The sequence below is a fragment of the Monodon monoceros genome, unplaced genomic scaffold (assembly GCF_005190385.1).
Source record: "Monodon monoceros isolate NGI ecotype Baffin Bay Population unplaced genomic scaffold, NGI_Narwhal_1 Super_Scaffold_5, whole genome shotgun sequence".
Taxonomy (NCBI): domain Eukaryota; kingdom Metazoa; phylum Chordata; class Mammalia; order Artiodactyla; family Monodontidae; genus Monodon; species Monodon monoceros.
Window position 1 is genome coordinate 65,023,639 of NW_021703782.1, and position 23,289 is coordinate 65,046,927.

Sequence of the window (23,289 nt, forward strand, 5' to 3'; positions counted from 1 at the left end):
CAGAGAAAGACCAATGTCATATGCTACCACTTATACATGGAATTAAAAAAAATGATACAAAGGAACTTATTTAAAAACAAAATAGACTCACAGACATAGAAAACAAACTTATGGTTACCAAAGAGGAAAGGGGAGGAGGGATAAATTAGTGATTTGGGACTAACAGATGTACACGACTATATATAAAATAGATAACCAACAAGGACCTACTGTATAGCACAGGGAGCTATATTCAATATCTTGTAATAACGTATAATGGAAAAGAATCTGAAAATTCTTTATATATATATATAAAACTGAATCATTTTGCTGTACACCTGAAACATTGAAAATCAACTGTACTTCAATTAAAAAAAAAGTTGCAAAGAAACTCTGTACCTAATACTTGATGGATTAAATCTCCAGTGGGGGAATAAAAACTCTAGACTACCTAACTGAGAAAAGAAAAGAAAAAAAAAAGCAACTTGCAGGATGTAAAAGTGAAGAGGAGCTCCCTGAGCAATGCTGCTGTGTGTGCTAAACCAGGCGGCCTGGAGAAGGTACCTGGGCTCTGCAGCAGGACAGACCTAGTGTGGCTCTTCCTGGCTGTGCGCACATCTCCTCACCTCCCCAGCCTCAGTTCCCTCCCCTGTTTCTTTCTTTCCCTCCCTGAGAAAAATAATGCCTACCTCCTTCCACCTCCTTTCTAGAGCATCTAGTACTGTCCACACACATAGTCCTTCAAAAATGGAAATTATTTAAATTACATTTATGATTTTAAAAATCCTAATTTCTGTCCAGATGTGGATGGAAATCAGGACAATTTACTGCTTGTTAAGATCACATGTCCTTAGCCTAGAGCTAGGGATACCTCACGTTTCTTAGAATAAATATCTCGCATGAAAATGCAGCTGACCTTACAGCAGGGGCCATGATTAAGCAACAAGATAATTATCAGACAGAAAGAATCCCAGGGAACAGCCCTGTAAAATACCCAGAAAAGTACATTCAGCCTCATTTGATTTTATGACTTCTAACTGGTCCCTAGAATTTTGAGCCTCACTGCCTTTCTAGGAACTTGCAGGACTGCTGAAATGCATAGCTCTGGTAAGCTTTCACAGTCATTGGCCTTACCATTGGAAAATCCTTAATCCTCAGTTAGGAGAAAATCCCTGCTGCAAGCATGCAGAAGCTCAGTTCCATGCCCTCCTTGGGAGTGCAGGAAGCACATGGGCTGAAGTGCTGTGAGCTAACTGCCTCCGAGATGGGAGGACGCCAGTGGCACTTTCAGGATTGGCAGAGGCTCTGCTGGGACATCAGCGGTCATGACTGTGAACCCAGTCTGCACGTGGGCTTCTCTCTGCAGGGCGGCCAGACTACTTAGATTGGATACTCAAGGATTAGAGGTGTTGCCCCATCCTCCTCATCTCACTCCTCTCCTCCCAAACCTAGAAGCTGCTGAAAGGCTTTTCACAAAGGCTGTGTGATGCTTTCTGGAGTTGGATCTTGTTTATTTGAATCAAATCTTTCTTTTTCTAAATATTTAGTTCCTTAAACTCAGAAACGGCCTCCTTCCCTCCGTCCTGGCAGCCTCAGTGAGCACCTGTGCGTGCCAGCCACCGTCACATACACAGGGACACCATCGTGAGCAAGACAGTTCCAGCCCAGGCCCAGGGATCTATAGTCTAGTGGGGAGCTGCCTGCAGGCAGCTCTCTCTAGTTCTTCTCCTCACCACCTACCTGCCTGTGGTTGAGCCTTTTAGGGTCTGGCCCTGGTGCCCCTCTGGAGGAGCTGTGCCCCTCTACGTCTCCGGAGATAATCACTCCAGGATACCTACGCAGACTTTGAGATCGTCAAAGCCTGAGTGAGGCTACTGCTCAGGTCTGAACTGCTCCTTCGCCTCCCATCAGCAGGTGGGCTCACATGGCCTTTGAGAATAGTCTCCTCTCACTGAGGCCTACCTCAAATCGACCCAGAGTGGGTGATTCACTGCATTTGCTTCAATGAGACAATTTCTGAATAAAAATACTTCCCACAGAGATGAAATACCAATGATTTTTTTTTTTTTTTTTTTGCGGTACGCGGGCCTCTCACTGTTGTGGCCTCTCCCATTGCGGAGCACAGGCTCCGGACGCGCAGGCTCAGCGGCCATGGCTCACGGGCCCAGGCGCTCCGCGGCATGTGGGATCCTCCCGGACTGGGGCACGAACCCGTGTCCCCTGCATCGGCAGGCGGACTCCCAACCACTGCGCCACCAGGGAAGCCCACCAATGGTTTTTAGTCTAGTTCCTGATTTACTCATCAGGTGACTCTGGGCTTCTGTAAGGTGAGGATAATAACTGTACCTCTCACATTGGGACAGTCACCAAGATCACGTGAGCTAATACATGGAAAGATCTGGCACCCCGCCTACTCCTTCAGTGTTAGCTCAGGTTATTTCTGTGCACCGTAACAGAAGGTCTCTGTGCTGACACACTTCTCAGACATTTTCCCCAGATGTAAGAAATGTTTCAGTAGTTATTGAAGGACACTTCGGAAATTACAGAAATTCCCACCCTTCCTTGGCTACGTTTCTCCATTTTCCACCTGTACAGATGAACAGATCAGCCTGGACCCTGTGTCACTAAGATCATTGATACTAAGCACATCAGTGATTCATGACTCACAAGTCAAGTGAAACTCCAAACCTAACAGAGTATCAACTGAAGCATTTTCCAAGAGGAAAACCCATGCTCTCTCTTCACCTCATTGGGTTGAGGCAATCGGAGCATTCAGGTGAGCTTCAGTAGCAAATGATGCTAGAACCCTGCTGCCCACACTTCATTAGATCCAGGCAGAAAAGTTTCTTAGCTGCTGAAGGGAGGAAGCTACAGGGGCCAGTGGAGGCTGAGGATGGTTGTGAGCTTGTCCAGAAAGGAGAAACAGTGGGTGTGTGATTCAAGAAAATGGTTAAACAGAGGGAATGTGGGGAGGTCTCTGCCACCCATGGACACAATGTTACCTACCAATTCCTTCTTCTTCATGCACTCCATGAGGATGATGAACAGGTGCTGAGCTTGGGTTCGAGTGTATGTGAAAGTCTTCTGGATGGTCACCAATAGCTGGTCTCTCAAAGATTCGTTTATAAGTCTGCAGTGAAAAAATGTTGAAAGCGGGTTAACTCAGCTCCTATTTAGTACATATTTCTGACAAATATAGAACACGAAAAAGCATTATGAGGATTTACTTTAGATAGGAGTTATTTCTTCCCATATTTTTTTTCTATAGCAGTTATTTTGATTGTGATAATTTTTTTTTAAAGTGCGTTTAAAAATAAATCCATTTCAACATCTCAGTACCTAAATGAGTAAAGGAAGAAGATGGATTTAGTTCTTTTTTGGCTCTCCCTTTTTTCTTTCATATGGCATATGTCTAATGCCCTCTTGCTCAAGTGCTGTTATCAAAAAAATACCCTCAATTAATCCTTTGCATCTTGGTAAAAATTTACTATTAATATATTACTTATTTGAAGGAGATTTAAATTTCACCTTCAGGTCTAACTGTGGAAAGAAAAATTTTGTCTCAGTAAGGGATTTCTGAGTATCAGTGAGGAGAAATAGGACTTATGTTTCCTCTAAAATCATTCCGTGAAGGTAGTAGCTGATCTGGCCCACAATTCAGGTCCTCACTATTTATGTTGAACTTTTGCTGTGTTGTGTGCCAACAAGAGTCTGACCCATAAAGAGGTATTATACTGACTACTTTATTTAAAGATAGTTTTCGTATTATAGAGGAGTGAATTAAAACAAGGAAGGTGCATCGTATCAAGTTAAAGCTCAATTATCTCTTGCATGTGGACGAATCACAATTAATTTTAACTCCTTTACCACGAGCCTGGTGAGAACTGGTCTATCTCCATCAGCCATCAAATAGCAGGAAAGAAAATTCACTTTGTATTAATAGATACTATTCAAAATCAGGAAGATAAAACTTCTCTTAAGGACTAATTTGCCTAGTACTTTACAGTTTACAAATTGTCTTCACACATGAAGCAACAACAACTCCTAGATAAAATAGTATACTATAATTATTATCTCATTTGGTGCCTACAGAAATTTGATAGACAAGAGATCTGTCCAATTCAGAAGGGAAGGATATTTTAGCCAGAAAGAGCCAGATGCTTAAGGTCATTCAGAAAACAAGTGGCACAGTCAAAACCAGAACCTAGTTCTTCTGATTCCTCGTCCGGTGCTCTTTCCACTACACCACGCTGCCTTGTATTACACCTCGCAATACACAACTGCCTCTCTTTATCACTGTGGCTACTTGAGCAGGAAATTATAAAATTTCCTTTATTTGTTTCTTAAAAGAAAGCAAGATGAGAGGCTTGAGAATGTCTTCATATCACTGACCTGCTGTGCCCCAGGATTGTGTGAAGATTCACCTAGACCCACGAGGCTGGATATTATGGTGGCCCTACTTTGAGGCAGCTGCACTCCCCATGATAGAATTATACCAAGGATCCTGGAATGCCACTCACCTTGATGGAGGATTCGGTTACCCTTTTGGGCCCCCAGGAAGATTTATATCATGAACATATACATTCAGAAAAAGAGAATGATCCAGATAAAGTTGAAAAATGATACCAAATCCTCTCAAGATTACTGAATTATTCTGGAGGACTCTGTACTCTTAGTTGTGAACCACTCTGAAACCATCCATTCATTCATTCATTCAACAATTGCTTAGTGATGTCTATTTAGTGCCAGACACTGTGGTGCATGCCAGGGCTACAGGGATAGATGAGATATACACACTCACAGCCTTCAATGGGCTTACACACCAGTGGAGTAGAAAGACACGATCCAGCAATTCAACTATAATTTACAGTGGTCAAGAAGCAGAGAAGCTTGTGACAGTTGAATACAATCTAATCTAAGGGGTTCGGGGCAGACTTCTTTGAGGAAGTGCTCTTTTATCTGAGACTTGAAGAATGGAGGAGCATTTAGCATGGGGGGGGGGGGGGGGGGGGGGGGGGGGGGGGGGTGGTAAGAGCATATTTGGCAAACAAAACCGCATGAATAGGACTAGTTTGGAGAAAATAAAGAAGGCCAGTATGGCTAGAGAACAGAGAGCAAAAGAAAGAATGGAACAAGATGAGGCTGCAGAAGGGGTAAGCAAGGGCAAGATCATGGGAAATTTTCAAGACTGTGTTAGAGATTTGGATTTTTATCCCGCAGGCAAGGAGAACCATTGAAGGATTTAAGTTGGAGAGTAACATGATTACATTTGTGTTGCCAATTAATTTTCTGTAAGAGTCAAGACATGAGCACTCATACCTGGGCATGTGTCTACTTGACAGTCTAGAGGTTTTTGCAATATCAAGTGCACATAAATGTTGTACGTGATTAACAACAGAAAAGACTCCCCTGATTAGCCACTTGATAGATCCAATCACTCATCTGCAGGTGTTTAATTTTGACAACAACTCAAAATTTGTTTTCTATTGCCAAACATCTGTAATGAAATCCCAGTTCCCTGAGGTCATTAACGGTTTGAGGGATCTGTCTGTCACTTGTACCCAGTCTGTCACTTTGTAACAATTCAGAAATGATGTACAACTCAGCTGACTGTGGGCTTCAGTGGCTAGGAGAGCTGAAGGACACTAAGCATCTTATACCTTTTAGTCCAATTTTGCAACTGACTGAAATCGTGGCTTTGGTTAAATCATTTAGCAACAAAAACCATGGATTCTACTTCTAGAAGTACAAGAATTCTCTAGGTTGGTGTTTTCCAGAGTGTAGGAAAACTGTCACTGCTGGAGCTGAGATGAATTTAGGTGGAACAAAGGTGATTTGGTCCTTTCAAAGCATTAGGTTATACTCATTAAATATTAAATAACTGTTATTCCTGGTTTACTTCTTTTTCTGTCCTGATTGCATCAAGAGGAAAATTTCATTTTTGATGCTTCTTTGCCTTTCACAGCTCACAAACACTTACAAATCCCCCCTTTTGACAGAGAAATGACAGGTTTTAGGTCCCACACTCTTTGCAGAGAGTTTAATGATATTGTTTTTAAAAAGATACTGTATAATGGTTTGATGTGTTCATAGTGCAGCAGTGTTTATGACACACAATGGGCTTCACAGAGATAATCTTATTTGCTCTTCATAACAATCTGTGAGAAAAGCAGGTATTAATTCCATTTTGCAGAAGAGGAGACTGTGGCCCAAAGAGGTGAAATGATGTGTGCAGAGGCACAAAGCTTGCTCATCTCAGTGCTTCAGTTGGGTCTACTGAATTCAGCCTTCCTTCCATGGTGTTGCTTTTCCTGATTGTAATCTATAAATATGCCTTTCACTTTCCTACTCATCCGCACTGGAGGTAGACATTTGCGTGTATTTGTTGTAGGAAATTGCTTTTCCTTTTAGTTACATAGAAAATATCTGAAGGAAATCAGACACGTTTGGAGAAGATAAGGGGAAACTGGTAAATGAGGATAGCGAAAAAGTGCATTTAGTGCACTGAAGATTACATTTGCTTCTAATTTTCCACAAGTATTTTCTATGCTGACCTAGATGATTTCCATTTGGCACAAATTCTTACTGTCTTCTCCACCACACCTTTCTTATTTTGTGACTATACTCCTTATGATACTGGGAGGCCTACTTTCTTGAAATTATTACTTTCCTAGCTCTTCGCATATTTTTTTCTGCACAACACTGGAATGATTTAAAAATCTTGACTGTTATATTTAATCATGAACAAAAAATAGAAATAAGCTCATTTTAGATTTCTTTTTATGGTACTAAAATAGTGACTGAAAATTTCTTGACACCAAAACATGGTCATAGTATTATGTAAAATTTTAGTTTTAGAATTGGGTCTTTGACAAAGGGGTGCCTATTTATGGAAACTGTTAATTTGTGGTTCCATATGTACTGATGCTATTTTTGGTACACTTCAAATTAGAAGGCTTTCTGATTAGGAAGTGTAGTCATTGAAGTGAGGAAAATCTCTACACTACAGCATTTGTGTCTCCATTTAAATGCTGTACTTGTGATCTGAAGCTTTTCAGATGAGTCACAGAGTTATCTGAAATAGGTCAGTGTTCATCCAGTGCTCAGAGTAACCAAAACTTCCCACAGTTTGCTACTAATATTCTGTTCAAATGCTGGCAATTCAACCCACATGTACATATTTTTCTCAAAATGAATTTATCTGCAATATCAGAGTTTTGTTCCTAGATTTAAAAATCGGAAAACGCATTCAGAATTCAATGGGACTCAAACAGCTAGGCTTAGGCTAATGGCTTTTGAGGAGAGGAGCCCTTCTTATGCCCCCACAGACACTCTCTCTTAACCTATTCAGATACAATGTGAGAAAATTTTACTTGTATAAATAAAAACGACTGTTAATAATACCACTGTTTGGTACTTACAAAACATCATTTCCCATGGAATCTCTAATGGTCCAAAAAAAAGAAATTTGCTTCAAAGCAAAGCAAAGTACTAAATACAACATTAGGGCACAGAAAGTTTACATGTCTTGTCTAAGGTCACAGAGACTGGTATTTTTCTTTTTTTCTCTTCCCTTTCTCCTTCTCTTTCTTCTTTAGTAAAAGTTATCAGTTCTTCCTAAATGGCTGAGGTCACAAGTAGCAGCATCACTCTTCCCAGAGAGGCAGGAGAGCATCATGAATAAAAGCATCATGGTCACCAGGGCCAGGATGTCTGGAGTTCAAATGTCACTTCTAGCTGTGTGATCTTGTGCAAATTACTTAGTATTTCCAAGTCATATTTTTTGTATATGTAAAATAGGAATTATAATAGTACTTATAGACTTGTGAATGTTAAATGGATTAATCTTTGCAAAATGCTTAGAAAAGTGCCTGACACACAGCAAGTCCTATGTAAACGTTTGCTATTATTAGAGCTCAGTCCTACAATGCTCCTTAGGAAAGCGTCACTGACCAGCCCTTCTTGTCAAGTAGCACAACCAGTGGCCAGGGCCTCTGTGTGTAATGCAGAGCTCTCCCCTGGGATCAACAGTGCTCTGCATACCTGGAGAGCCCAGTGGTATAAGGACACTCCAATCCTTATACCACTGGGCTCGCCAGGTGTGCAGTCAGAGAAATAACTTTCTGACTTCAGAGAGGTCAGAGATCACCATTCTTTCTTACATTTGAGACAGAGATACTTAGATTTGGAGGTTTAATTATAATGGAGCCTTGCAAACATCCCATGCAGGCAGCACCTAAACATTCGTTCACTCATTCATTCAACGAACAATATTGTGTTTACTATGTGCCAGGCACTATGCTAGAGGTAGAGAGATGAACACTATTCAGTCCTAGCCTCAAGGAACTCACAGGATCGTGTGTCAACATACTCTGGTCATTTAGTAATAGGTAACACACCCCAACCTTAGCAATGTAAAACAGTATTTATTTATTGTGTTGATAATCTTGTGGGCCAAGGATTCAGGCAGAGGTGACTCATGCAAATGGTACTAACAGATCACTAATTGGTTTCTTCCCTATGTCCTCTACTATATTCCCCATGGTGTTGATTGAATGGTTCTCTTACAAGGCAAATAAGATTCTATCATATCCTTCTTAAAACCCTGCAATAGCTTCCCATCACTAGCAAGATAACACCTCAACTTGCATATGGCATTTAAGTCTTATCATGGCCTCTCTCCCAGCTAGGCTCATCCCCTGCAACTCTCTCACACATATTCTATAAAATGCTATTATCGCCCAAACACACCAGACTCTTGCATGCTTCTATGCCCTTGAACTTGCTGTACCTGCTGCTTGCAATGCTCTCTACATCTGATCCTGTCACTCAGGCTCATCACTCATAATTCAGCTCCAAGTCCACCTCCTGTGTGAAAGTCTCTGATTACCACTCTCTTGATGTTCCCATAGCACTGGATACATATTAATTACTACTATTATTATATTGTATGGGAATTATTTATTTACATGTATGTCTCCCTCCAGTAGATTATGAACTCCTTGAAGGAGTGAATGCATCTTCACACTTCCTGTACCTAAGCTCTAGAAGAGTACATAGTTCATTGTTGGTTCTAGAAGCGTATCTGTGGACTGAGTGAATGTGTAGCTGCCTACTCATTAGCTACTCTGTGGCAGTTAACCAGGTGGTCTTCCCCATTCCCCTTTGCTCCTCATGCTGGGATGGACTTCAAACCTATTTGGGAGAATGAGAGAAGTGGCACAGGGTTTTGCCCCTCGCCCCCCAACAATCTGATTTTCTTGATCGTTTTTCATTCAATCAGATCCATCTCTAAGAAATATTCTAGTTTTTCTTTAAACTCAAAGGGTATTTAGAAATGAATTGGCCACCAAACTCAATAATCTATATTTGGTTCTACTTCTGGAGACTGTTTTCCCCATTTGAATTGCTATGTAGCTCATCAGGAGGAGATGCATATTCACTGTGTCTCCCCCATAATGCTTAGGGCAATGTCTTGCCCATAAAAGTGCTCAATAACTATTTAAAGACTTTAAGGATTTCAGTGATATCAAGATAATTCCTTCACATAGATCTTGGTGTTTTTTTTATGGAAGTAATTGTATCACATAAAAATCAACTCACTGTGATAAACTATAATGGAAAAGAACATGAAAAAGAATGATTATATATATGTATAACTAAATCACTTTGCTGTACAGTAGAAATTAAAACAAATTGTAAAGCAACTATACTACAATAAAATAAACTAAAATTAAAAAGATCAACTCAACATACATCTACAGTTTTTCAACTAATTACATGTCATACATTGAAGGAGTGAGATCAGTTTTGCAATCTTCTATAGAAGATGGAATGTTATAATTAAAGCACTATGATATGGTGCCTTTGGTTGGAATCCAGTTCTTTCATTTACTAGTTGAGGGACCTGAGGCAGGTTATTCAATCTCTTTAAGCCTCCATCTCCTTATCTGCTGAAAGGGGGTAGAATGTCTTTGTAGGTTGATGTATTTGGAAAAAGATAAGGCATAGAAAGCACCTAGCACTGTTCTTGGTACATAGTAGGTGTTCAATAATAAGCAGTTTTTTCTTATTATTAAATACCCCAGGGGCTTTCGCACCTGCAGGGAATCCCAATGATGTGCCCAGCTCAGGGCTGAAGCAAGGTATTGCATATGCAAATTAGCTGGAGGAGACCAATTCTATGGAGGAGGGAAAAACTGCAGTATTTCTATAAAAGTTGGATGGAGCAGGTCTGTGAATGGGATGGAAAAGGCTAAGATTTTTTTAAATTAATTAATTTTATCTTATTTTATTTATTTATTGGCTGCGTCGGGTCTTCGTTGCTGCGCGTGGGCTTTCCCTAGGTGTGGCAAACGGGGGCTACTCTTCGTTGCGGTGTGTGGGCTTCTCATTGTGGTGGCTTCTCTTGTTGTGGAGCATGGACTCTAGGCACACAGGCTTCAGTAGTTGTGGCATGCGGGCTCAGTATTTGTGGCTTGCAGTTTCTAGAGCGCAGGCTCAGTAGTTGTCGCACACAGGCTTAGTTGCTCCACAGCATGTGGGATCTTCCTGGACCAGGGCTTGAACCCGTGTCCCCTGCACTGGCAGGTGGATTCCTAACCACTGCACTACCAGGGAAGCCCAAGGCTATAATTCAAAACCACTTAGAAGGGTATCAATGAAGAGAGTTCATTAGCTCTTGTATTATGTTCATCAATGTCATGTAAAAACAAACAACTGATGCTAAGATAACCTAAAACCACTACTCTAGATAATTTTATGTCATCTTGAAGTCAAACTGCTGTTAGTATCAGAACTGTTACTTGACTATGACCTCCTCCTGAAGCTTATATTTTGATATTTCTAGAGTCTGTGTGTTCTAGGAAAAGTGCTAATCCGAAAATTCTATTGAGGAATTTGAAGTTCAGGATAAAGGAATGATACAACTTCAGAACAACCACTTTACAGATGAAGAATCTGAAGCCTGAACAGGTAAACTGACTTGTTAAAGATTACATAGCTGAAAGCATCAGAGCTGGGCTTAGAGAACAAGAGAATAAGAAGGAATAATCTTCGAAAATGAATTATACTAACCTAAATACATAGGCTCAGCTCAGTGTAGTAAAGTTAGTGATTTGTTTAAACGATTGGATACAAGAGGAGATTTCTTCTGTTTTATCCCTGAGACAGGATGTTATATATCTTATATGTGAGAAGACTGAGTAAGGTGATTTCAAGGATCCACTACTTTCTCAGAGTTACTCCCTTAACTTAGCAGATGTCCCAAGTTCCTTTTAAAATTAATTAAAAGGCAAATAACTATTTTGCTCAACAATTAGAAGGCCTAACGTGATATTTCATGTTAAACTACTTAGCTATAATTGACTGATGTTGATGTTTTTCAGGAAGCACTAGTTGGATAGAAAGTTGGGGAAGATGTGAATGGAATGTAGAAAAGTGACCAAACTACTTTGCCCAAGTTTTACTGTGGATCAACTCCAGGTACAAATGGCCTTTATTAGCTAAGACATGTTAGAAATAGTACCTCTCATCTTGTTTGAGCATCTGGCCTAGAAAAGTTGTTCACCTGGGCTTTTCCTGAGGGTTTCCATCTAGCAACGTGAGGTAGTTAGACGGATCTTAGAGAAGCTGCTTATAATTGGGCAAGATGCACATACATTGATGGTACAGTCTGCTCTCTGGCAAATTTCACCTACCATTAACCATAGAGTGATGTGTCTTACATTCCTTTCTTTCTACTTACCTTCCGACCTACCTACCTATTATCTATCTACCTACCTACCTATCTAACATCTATCTACTTTTTAAAACCCACTCTACAATCCTGAGACAGATATAGTAAAACAGAAGGCTTAGGTACACATACAAAAGGAAACAGAAGGTAGGTGGTGAGGTAGGGTTGAGAGTGGTGCTAAGAGAGGCAGTTAACACCTATTATAAGACAAGCTTTGTGCTGTGCATCTTGTATTTGGCATTTCATAAAGAAAGACAGATTAATCTAAGAAAATCCTAACTCTAACTCCTCGGATGCATGGACTACATGTTATATTACTTACGTACTCCTTCTCTCAGTGTTCACAGACGTGCTGTAGACAGAGGCTTTTCCTCTACCTCCTTATCTTGATTCCCCTCACCCTTCTCCTTTTCCCCATAGTGTATCACTTTCTAAAATGTTCTACAAGCTTATTTATTATGTATATTACTTATTATCTATCTAACCATGCTAAAATTTAAAATGTAAGCTCCACAACAGAAGAAATGTTTGTCTATTTGGCTCACAGGTGTGTTTTTGCCCGCACCTAGAATAGTGCCTGGAACATGGTAGGTGTCCAAAAATATTGAATGACTGAGTACATAATGTTGGTTGGATGAAAGAATGTAATTTAAAAATGAAGGGAACAATTTCTAATAACATTGGAAATCTGTCAGACTTTCAAGGGTTCCTAGTGTGGTAGAATCCTATTACAGAAATGCCAAAGCTGTGCGAGCTATTAGCCACACGTGGCAATTCAAATTTAAATTTATTACAATTAAATAAAATTTAAAATTCAATTCCTTAGTCACTCTAGCCACAATTCAAGAGCTCACTGCCTATCTGATTGGACGGCAGAGATACAGAACATATCCATCATCACACAAAGTTCTATTGGATAGCGCTGCTCTTGAGGCAGAGGTGCCAAATCCTCAACCTTAGGGACTAGCAGGACATAAGGTGAGAAATCCTGAACAGTGTTGGCTGCATCTCTCCAGTTCCTATTCTTCTCTTTGCCTTTGGTTATGAATGTGCCCAAGAGTAGAAACTGAATTGTTGCCAGAGGATATGGGGACTGCCACATGGTCAGGTAGCTTCTCTGCTGCCAAAGCTGTAAGGAAAACACATCCTCTGATTTCATTCCAAGTGAAATCCCATCAGTGAATATTGCACATAGCCAGGCAAGAGGAATAATCAAACTTTTGTTGTTTTAGGCCCTGTATGAGAGACAGAATCAGAGCTGGACTGAGATGTGTAGGCTCCTCGGGCAGGCAAAAAAAAACTCTGGCACCTCTTCAACTGACATGCTTTAAACGTTGGTCCAACATTTAATTCAAAGGAGAAGTTAACCAGCATGTGAAACAAGAAGGAGAAGATGGAAGCTGGGTGCAGCTTCCTCTGTTGCTCGGAGTAACTCAGCTCTGGGGCAAGTAAACCTCCTGCAGTTCCTGGGGCCCATTTTCCTAGGAGGCAACATGGTGTAGCTGCTACAAGCAGAGTTTCCAGCCCTAATCTTCCTAGGCAGACCACTCTCTAGCTGTGCGATACTGAGCTTTCCTAACCTTTCTCTACTCAATTTCCTCATTTATAAAATTGAGATAATTATCATAGCTACCTCACAGCATTTATGAAATAAAGTGTCTAAATCAGGCTCTTGCATGTAGAAGCTTTAAAAAATAGTAATTTCAACTCCTCAAGTATGCTATTGGGGGGAGGGTCAGGGGTGTGGAGGAAAAGGGAGTGGTAAATATCACTTCTCTTTCAAAGTCATTTGTCAAAGTATTCCTTCTAACCCTATATCTTACTCTATGAGATGTTGGGGCAAATATAATTTTCTCTATTTTTGTATGTATTCTGTGATGAATTAGTTCCTAACTTTTTGAAAAAGTTATTCTTTTTTCTAATACATTATCCATTGGCAATTGCACTTTGTCCCTCAGTCCGGCTCCAAACAGCACCACTCCACAATAAAGAGCTTCTTGTCCCTCATATCCTATGCATTATGCTTGTGTGAAAAGGCTCATATCATCAGATAATTTAAAGATTGATGTGATTCACAGTGTTGATAAAAAAACTGAGTATTTCTTAAGTATCTTTTAGGCAGATAAGGTTCTTATTTTTCCCCTGGTTTCATAATTCAATGTGCTGCTTGATGCGTGCCTGGTAGCGATATGCGCAGGCTAGCTAAAAGATTTTGTTTTTATTCAAGAATAAGAATAGACATCCATGGTATTTGGACTATAAATTTCCTTCTTTGCATCATTGCTAATCTACCACAGTAATCTTTCTAGAGTCCAGATGTGGCCTCAGAATCACTCTCAACACATCATCCTCGGAAGCCACTACTGGTTGATTATTGTTGACACTCAAGATGAAAACTTGTCATCCCTCTACCAGAGATAATAAATCTCAAATATACTGTCAAATGGTGAAAACCAATAAGATCATAGGGTCAAAGAGCTCCAAATTTTAGGCCTGTCTCTAAGACACTGAACTGTGGTTTCCATGGAGTTAGAAGAACTGATTCTTTATTGCTTATTTAAGACCTTTAGGGGGTCACTGCTCATGGACGGACACTTCATTTACATTGAATAAACCCAGAAAACACAATGAACATGTATATTAACTCTAGGATGGTTGTCCAGCAATTAGGACAATAAAGGACAGGCTTTACTGAAACTGAATGGAGACTTTTCTAGTTTGTACTTTTCAGAAGTACAAACTTGAGTTAACCTTGAAGTCCTACTTTAATGTATCTTTAGTGTTTCTCTGGATGAAGAAGCTTTTATAAGCAGGTAGTTACTGCTGTAAATAGTTTTCATAAATCCTGTGGCTCATAATCAACATTTGAGAATTGCATGGGGAATCTGAGTGAAATCCATTAAGAACATTCCAAACATTATCTATTATTAATGATCACTCGGTGAGATGTTAATACACTGTATTTTTAGCAGCTGCAGGTTCTAATGTCAGCCAGGTTGATTCAGAATTCATTTCCTCTAAGGTAGAGGGATTAAATACCAGGAGAGTTTATTATCTGCACCTCACCCAGATAAGTTTTAAATGTATTTGTGGGTTTTAAAGCTCTCATGAGAGAGAAACTATGCATTGGATTTCAGAAAGAAAAATTTCCTAGAAATTAAGTGGGTAAAGAAATGTACATGGACATCTCATGCTAAGGCAGAGAGGCCTATGGCAGCAAGCTGTGCTTGGAGAGCAGTGCAGGGGACAGTTCAGCTGGGTTTCAGGTAAATGGAAGTTTCACTGAGATGGCTCTAGAGGGACGCTGGGGCCAGAATGCAAAGAGTCCTGAGTTTAAGTAAAGGAATGTGGACTTAACCTGTAGATTAATGGTCTTCAACTGGGTTCTACAAAGAAGCCCCTGGAATTTTGAGGATGAGCTCCAGAGCTGCTTCACAACTGCTTTAGTGGGTGAGAACCAGGCAGAGAGAAGGAGGCTAAGCCAGAGGTTCTCAAAGTATGGACCCTGGGCCAACAGTACCCATATCTCCTGGGTGCTCCTTTGAAATGCAAATCACCTGGCCCCAACCAGACTTACTGAATTAGAAAATCTGTGGTGGGGCCTGGCAATTCATTCTAGGAAGCCCTCTGGGTAGTTTTTTTTAATGCTAATGGTTTTTTAATCTTTTTTTTTTTGGCTGCACCAGGTCTTAGTTGCAGCACCCGGGATTCGCTGTGGCATGCTGGATCTTTTTTTAGTTGTGGCATGCAGACTCTAAGAAGCCCTCTGGGTAATTCTGATGCAAGGTAAAAGTTGAGAACCAGTGGTCTAGGCCTTCCACCCCAGCTTCAACAGAGAAAACCTGTGTCTTGTCTGTTTTATAAATGGCACTTGTACCACAGATTTCATTTGAGAAGGGGTCCAGGGGCTTTAAAGAAGTGAAAATCAATACTAGAGGCAAGTGGGAAATTGGGACTCTTAAATGGTTATCCATTGCAATTGTCAAGTTAAAGGAAAGTGAGGTAATACCTTCTAATGCTGAAGTTAGTGGCCCCAGTGACTGTCAGTGGCTTCTCAAACAGCTGAGAGCCATCATTCACAACCAACTAGCATCACTTCACTTTTAAGTACTATTGCTTTTCTCATCTGCTTTTCTTTCTCTTTTTAAATTGTTCATACCTTTTGAACTACTCAGGAAATAATTTTCAAGAGAAATAGGGAGGTGAGCTGAACAGCTTTAAGAAATCCATATAAATAAAAATACTAACAGAGAAGTCTCCCAGTCCTGTCTAAATGCATATTTTTATGCTGTATGAAGAGCTATAGCTTGCTCTTCAAGGGAAGAATTTTCAAGTCTGACAGATGTTTGGAACCAAGAACAGCTGTGATAAAGAAAGAAATGAGGAGATTCATGCTAAATACACTTTTCAAGTCAACTGGGTTCCAAAGACAAAGTTTGGCAGAGAGTACAAAGTGCTTGTGGTAACAATGCAATGACTTGTGTGAGTAGACTGCACATGAGGCATAGAAAGTGAAGAAGCTGCTTTTGGAAACACCAGAGAAATATAAAGAGAAATCTAATTTTTATAAACTTTAAAAGAGCTTCTGCAGCCTCACAGATAATTGAGAACAGACTTGTGGTTGCCAAGGAGGGGGATGGGGGAGGGATGGAGTGGGAGTTTGGGATTAGCAGATGCAAATTATTATATATAGGATGGATAAACAACAAAGTCCTACTGTGTAGCACAGGGAACTATGGAGAAGAATATGAAAAAGAATGTATATACATATGTATAACCGAATCACTTTGCTGTACAGCAGAAATTAACACAACACTGTTAGTCAACTATACTTCAATGAAATAAATTTTAAAAAAGTTTCTGAAAGTGTGGTCCATGGACCACTCTTATTGGAATCATCTGGGGTTTTGGTTTCAAATACAGTTTCCGGCACCCCAGCCCAGCTACACTGAATCAGGATGCTTAGGGGACTTTTTCTTTCACTCTCCAGATGATTCTCAGGCATGCTGGAATGTGATAACCACATGCTTATTCTGAAAGTTTTCTATATAACAAGTGGCCGAGAGTTAGCTAAGCAAATCTCAGGGGAACACAACTGGTACCTCTGAAGTCTTCACTTTCATTGATGGGGTATCTAAAAGCTCTGGGCAGTGATTCCCTAAAAAGGATTTCTTTGCGGTAATGGATTACCCAGCTCTGTGTTTTTCTCATGTTTGCTCCTTATGTTCAAGACCACATTTTCCCAACTTGGAGTTGAGCAATTCTAAAGTAAATTTAATCAATGTAGAGAACTTATCGGCCAATTTATATCAATAAAAGTTTTCACTGGTACTTTCCTCCATGAACTATCTAGATTTTTTTTTAAGTCGATGCTTCATTCTCTCCATGTTGGCACACGTGGAGGGACCAAATTGCAAACTCTAAGGCAAAAACATTTATTTTATTTTGCACTTTCCTAAATAAATGAAGCTACTCTAGCCTTGTGGAACTTGGATACAATGACATAAGTATCCATGTAACTATATATTTATATATTCCACAGAGGGAAGAATCACAGTAATACTCTCTTTATGAAACTTTCTCCATCTACTCCAACCTCTGCCTCTTTCTGCCTTTTAGAATTCAGTAACTAACAACTAGTTGAAAATTATTTTCTATTATATTAGTTCAAATGAGATTATACCTCTCTAGGAAAGGCCTAAAACAAGCATTCAAAAAATACCTGGTGACTGATTGATTTGAAAAGTGAGGTTATAAGTCCTACATCTAAGTTTTCACTTAAAATTTAAACACACACATACATACACATATTATTATCATTTATATATAAGTATATATACTTAATTATATAAAATTAAATTTTATAGTATTAAATTAATATATCAATTAATTTCATTACATTGAATTTGAGTATATATAAATTCAGTTTAATAATATCTATCTATACACACACACCACCACACAAAACACCATACTGTCTCATATAATTTGTCCCTTTACCAGCTTTCCTTCAGTCCTACTCAGATTGATTCTTTTTTCTGTGTTGACGTGCATAAAAGAGGTTCGTATGTTAGCTTTTCCTTGATCATTCATACTGACCCTCACTTTATAGTTTTTGATGGAAAAGGGGAAGAGAAGCAATAGAGTTATTACATTGCCATTTTGAGGATAATTAACAAAACAGTTTCCACTGAATAGATTCTCATGAGGAATGCCACACTCAAGTGCTCTGTGCTCTGGTAACACTTTATACATTTATCATAGCATACATGACCTTCTAGCTATCTGTACTCATGCCTGTGTTGGATATCTCCATTTAATCTCCAAAGTCCTCAACAGTGCCACGTCCTGCCCATCCTCTAACAGTTAAATGTTAACTTGGGAAACAGTTTACAAAACCAGCACTTTTTTATAAATAAAGCCACCAGTATTCTGTGCCTGTACAAGATGTTTCCAATTTTTCTTACTTCCCTTCTGAGGTCACAAAACAGAATCCAGTTTTGACATGCTTTTTATAGAAAATTCTAGAAAAGAGACAAGGCAAGATGAAATTAACAAAAAATAAAATGGACACTTGAAGTTGGCATGCCTGCTATTGGTTTCCTTCCTTCTCACTTGACATTCCCATTATGTCTAAATCATGCTGGAATACAAACCATCGAGATCAATTACTTTCTTTCAGCAGATCTTACAGAGACAAATGATAGGCCTGTGGCATCCTTCAGCTTTAGCTGGAAATCTCTTGAGCAGCAGAAGGAAAGAGTGGCCACCACACAGAATGATATGCCCTAGGGAATACAGTCTACACCTGGGGTTCTATTTTTTTTTTTTTTCTGGTACACGGGCCTCTCACTGCTGTGGCCTCTCCCGTTGCGGAGCACAGGCTCCGGACATGCAGGCTCAGAGGCCATGGCTCACAGGCCCAGCTGCTCCGCAGCATGTGGATCTTCCCGGACTGGGGCACGAACCTGTGTCCCCTGCATCGGCAGGCAGACTCCCAACCACTGCGCCACCAGGGAAGCCCAACACCTGGGGTTCTAAAATGACTAGTTTTCTGGTGACTTTCTCCTGTCCTTGGTCATTTTGATGTGTATTTGGAGAGAAACAAACTTGTCACATCTCTGGTAGGATACAGTTATATAATCTGAAGCCATGCAGCAAAATTTTCCTTCTTCATTTCTACTTTGTGTTCCATTTATGCCTTTATTTCAGCTAATCCAAAAATGTAGGGACCCTATTAAGCTCCCTTTAAACAGGCAAATCAGACTTTTATTTCAAATACAATATTTATCTCCCGTATTCAAGAGCAAGGCTTTGCTCATTTATTCTTCACAATACCTGATGCAAATTCCACTGGCACATAAGGATGTGAAGTCTATTGGTGTTTGCCCCATTAATAACTTTCCAAGTGTTATGACTACTTAAAACTTTAAGGCTTTCTGTTACTGCAAGTTCTGCTTCTTGCCTAGGGTATCTAAAAATGGTAAATCCGGAAGATTATTTTTGGGACAAACTTGTCAAAATAAACATAAGCACTGATAATACAATTTGGATGAATGGGGTAATCATCTCAGGACTCACATTCATTCAGATGCCTTTTTCATGCTGATGTTTTTCATCTGTGGGTCATTGCTCACTAATTGATAAATGAGGGGCTAGACCACATTTCTCTGCAATCTGAGACTTGGGTTGACAATTATCAAGCAAAGTAATCTCTGACTTCAACTTCAGAAACCTACAGCCGGAAAGGTGCTCCTGACTATGGGTAATGCTGGTCATCTTGGTTAGTCAACACAGCAAAAACGGGAATCCTAGTATTTAAAAACTGAGGTAGGGCTTCCCTGGTGGCGCAGTGGTTGAGAGTCCGCCTGCCGATGCAGGGGGCACGGGTTTGTGCCCTGGTCCGGGAAGATCCCACATGCCGCGGAGCGGCTGGGCCCGTGAGCCATGGCCGCTGAGCCTGCGCGTCCGGAGCCTGTGCTCCGCAATGGGAGAGGCCACAACAGTGAGAGGCCCGCATAACGCAAAAAAAAAAAACAACAAAAAACCTGAGGTAACTGAATCTAACGTTACTTAGATAGCATCAATCTATTTATGTCTGCAGTGCTGAGTCATTTGTGATTCAGAAATAATATTTGATAATATTTCTAAAGCAATGAAATTAGGTAGGGAAAGTGACTTGTGACTCATTCTAAACTCTGACAGATGAGAAATAGAAAATCCAATATGTCAATAAGGAAAAAAACAAAATTTGACCATTTCTTTCTGGTAGTATAGTCCACAGAACAGAGGTGGGGAGAAAAGATAAAAATAAGAATTTAATTGCAATTGTCTTCTAGTCTATCCAAACCCATTTGCATTGGGAGAGATACAGTCTGACTTTTTCTGCCTCACGTAATCTCATCGACACAAGTTAATCAGTATTTGCAATGATAATTTGCTTCCAGAGCGATTCCCTTTCAAATTCATATTCTTGGAAGGTAGTTAATAACAGGGAATTTAAAGTCAAAATATCAAGTTCACAAAAGTTAAACTACAGGGCTTCCCTGGTGGCGCAGTGGTTGGGAGTCCGCCTGCCGATGCAGGGGACGCAGGGTAGTGCCCCAGTCCGGGAGGATTCTGCATGCCGTGGAGCGGCTGGGCCCATGGGCCATGGCTGCTGGGCCTGCGCCTCCGGAGCCTGTGCTCTGGGATGGGAAAAAAAAGTTAAACTACAAAGTGTGTAAATTCTATTCACTCCTCCAGGATTATAAAATTGAAAAGCTTTACAGCTGAATATAAAAATTTATAGTGCTTGGGCCTATACTATTTAACAACTTATAAATGAACTTAAAATTTTAAAAATCATATTTAAATTACCAAAGTAACTGAAAAATAAGTCAAATCCTGATTCATGTTTAATAAACAGGGTATGTATATTTCCTATGTTCAATAGTATATGTACGATCACACACATTTATTTATATAGACTTGTTTATATGAACATATAGTTATGCACTTATATTTATTTGCAGTGAAACATGTCTCAACTCTGTTGGACTTTGTTGAAAATCAAAGAAGAAATCCGTATTGATGAATGAAGTCCAGGTGGGCCATTTTTTTCCGAGCATATAATAAAGCACACTAATGATTTTTAAAATTGGCTGCACATGTGTGGCTGGACAATTTCTTACCAAGGTAAATAAACATGATTAACTCTGGCAGTTATTCAGAAGGCACACAGAAACATTCTGAATGCATTTTATCATTTAAACTTATAACTGCTTTCCTGAAGCAGAGCGTATTTTAATCATAACTTTAAAATATATACATATATATTTAGACTGGCAAATATAATGCTCTTTTTAGTCTTCTATATTCTTAATAACCATTTCTAAATGTTTCTGAAAATTACTGAAGTTTTAATTTTAATAATTCCAAAGATATAAAATTATGTCTTAACTCTTTATCTTCACACTAGTTACACGCATGAAAGGGCATGGTATTTCTGACTCTTAATTTTGGAGTTGAAGTATGATGGTCTGGGTGTGAGAAAGAAAAGAATCTACATGATGTAGAGTTGATCAGCTTGGATGTTGGTTTACAACCAGAAATGCATAGATTTTACCTTTTTTTGAATATACAGAATAATAAAAAAATTAAATTATAACAGAAAGAGGAAACTGAAGGCAGCTTAAGTATACCTATATATTTAAAAGATAGTATCACTGAAGTACTATATGAGAAACACTAGGGCACATACCACAAAACACATTTCAGTGAATTTTTATAATACACCAGAAATGGCCTGGGATCATGGGCTGTGTGGCCTTGGGAAAACACTTAATTTCTCTGTGTATCTCTCCCCTAGGTTAAATAATATACAGAGTCTTACCCAGCTCTAAAATGTATAACATTTCTCCTATATTAAAACAGAATCAGGAAAAGCAACTTATCAGAGATTTTAATATTTTTCAAGGTACCCAACCCTAGAGAATGACAAAAAACAAGCACTAGGTCCAGACTTTCATTGTATATAGACCTGGAAACCTGAAATGCTGAGGTTTCTGAAAACGAAATGTGCATTCTGAGTGCAAACTTGAATCTACTTTTTAGGGATACAGCAAAATAATTGCAAGCACTAAAAAGAAAAGAAGCAGCAAAGCTAAAAACAGTGTACATTCTCTAACCTATTTCTGAATAAAGAACCAATTGCTATATTTAAATCAATGAGAACTATGGCTAAAAGCAAAGCATAGTTGAGGATCTCGAACTCTTTTTGGTAACAGACATGCGGACACATAGGCAAATGTGACTGATATTCACTATTAAAGAAGAAGATAACAGTAACCTCATTGAATTTGCCAGTAAGCAAACTCCAACTTGGTGCGTACAAAAATTAGCTTTTTTTCTTTTAGTATCAAAAGCTTTAACAGGGCCTAAAGTCACGGTCAATGTTTGCAATGTTAAGCTGAGAGTCTTATGTCTCCAACCGTCTTCCTTTCGCATGTCTAAGTTCATGTACTAACCAGGGAAGTGTGCTGTTTTAATGGCTCACCCAGAGTGCTGGGCTGCTGGCAAAGACAAGAGGAGGACTGGGGACAGAGAGGGTATTAAGCTGCCATGCCGAGTCTATTTTAAGTCAGGCTGGGTGAGAGAGAGGTGGGGGAGGGAGTGGCCTGAGTAGGCAAGCTCACCTGTTATTACTATTATTATAATGATATGCTTGTCTACTTACAAGACTGCTATGAACTCTTTGGGGTAGGAATAGCTTGTTATTCTTTTTCATATCTTAGTGCTTGGCACCCAGGAGACACTGTATATTTATGAAAGGAATGAATAAAAGACCCCCAACTCCTTCGGGGTTTCTTTCTCCCACTACTTTCGTGTGTTAGGAGAACTAATTAGGTTACGAAGTCCCTTATTTAAAGCTTCAATTGCTCCCTTGAGTTTCCTTCCTTAGAGTCATTCACACCTTCAGATGGATGACTTTGATCTAATTATCTGCAGGAGTGCCTGCACTTCAGGGTTCACTGAGGGGGTCTCAGATTTGGGGGGGAGGGCCATGAAAGGGAGTCCTCCATGGGGTTGGGTACTTTGTACTGTTGAGAGCAGCATCAGGGGGTTGCTAGACCAAGGAAAGTGCGTGAGGGGCTCAAGAGCAGGTTACACAGGACAGAGTGGTTACCATTACAGAGAATCTACTTTCCAAGCCAGTCTAGAGGGATCTGATGGGACAGGCCACCAAATGCTTTTGTAAACATTTAGCATTTGTACACACATGGCAGCTTGGGGAAGGTGGTATTTGGAGGTCGAGCCTGGAAGCTGCACATCCTATAGCTTCTCTAGAGTTACTAACCTGTACTGTATGGTCCAGGTTAGCTGTGCTTCATGTGTTAAAACCCAATTCCTGTTTCTCCTCAGTGGGAGGAGGACAAGAGAGAAGGAAAATGAAGAGAACAGAAAGGAGACCACATCCTATGACCCCTCCATTCCCCTAGTTCTCTGTATCATCAGTGTGGACTAGTAGAGCTGTCATGGAATTGCCCACTTCACAGGACACGTAGAATATGTTTCCCTGTTCTTCCCCACCT

The 23,289-nt window shown here is 39.8% G+C and overlaps 1 protein-coding gene across 33 annotated transcripts in view; it reads right to left on the reverse strand.

Moving 5' to 3' along the window:
* Positions 1-23,289, reverse strand: part of TRPM3 (transient receptor potential cation channel subfamily M member 3) — a 798,781-nt gene that overhangs the window by 165,460 nt on the left and 610,032 nt on the right. For all 33 annotated transcript variants that reach the window (XM_029202614.1, XM_029202612.1, XM_029202616.1 and 30 more), the window contains one exon: positions 2,986-3,109. In XM_029202614.1, the coding sequence (XP_029058447.1) occupies positions 2,986-3,109 (124 nt within the window). The remainder of the gene's footprint in view (positions 1-2,985; positions 3,110-23,289) is intronic.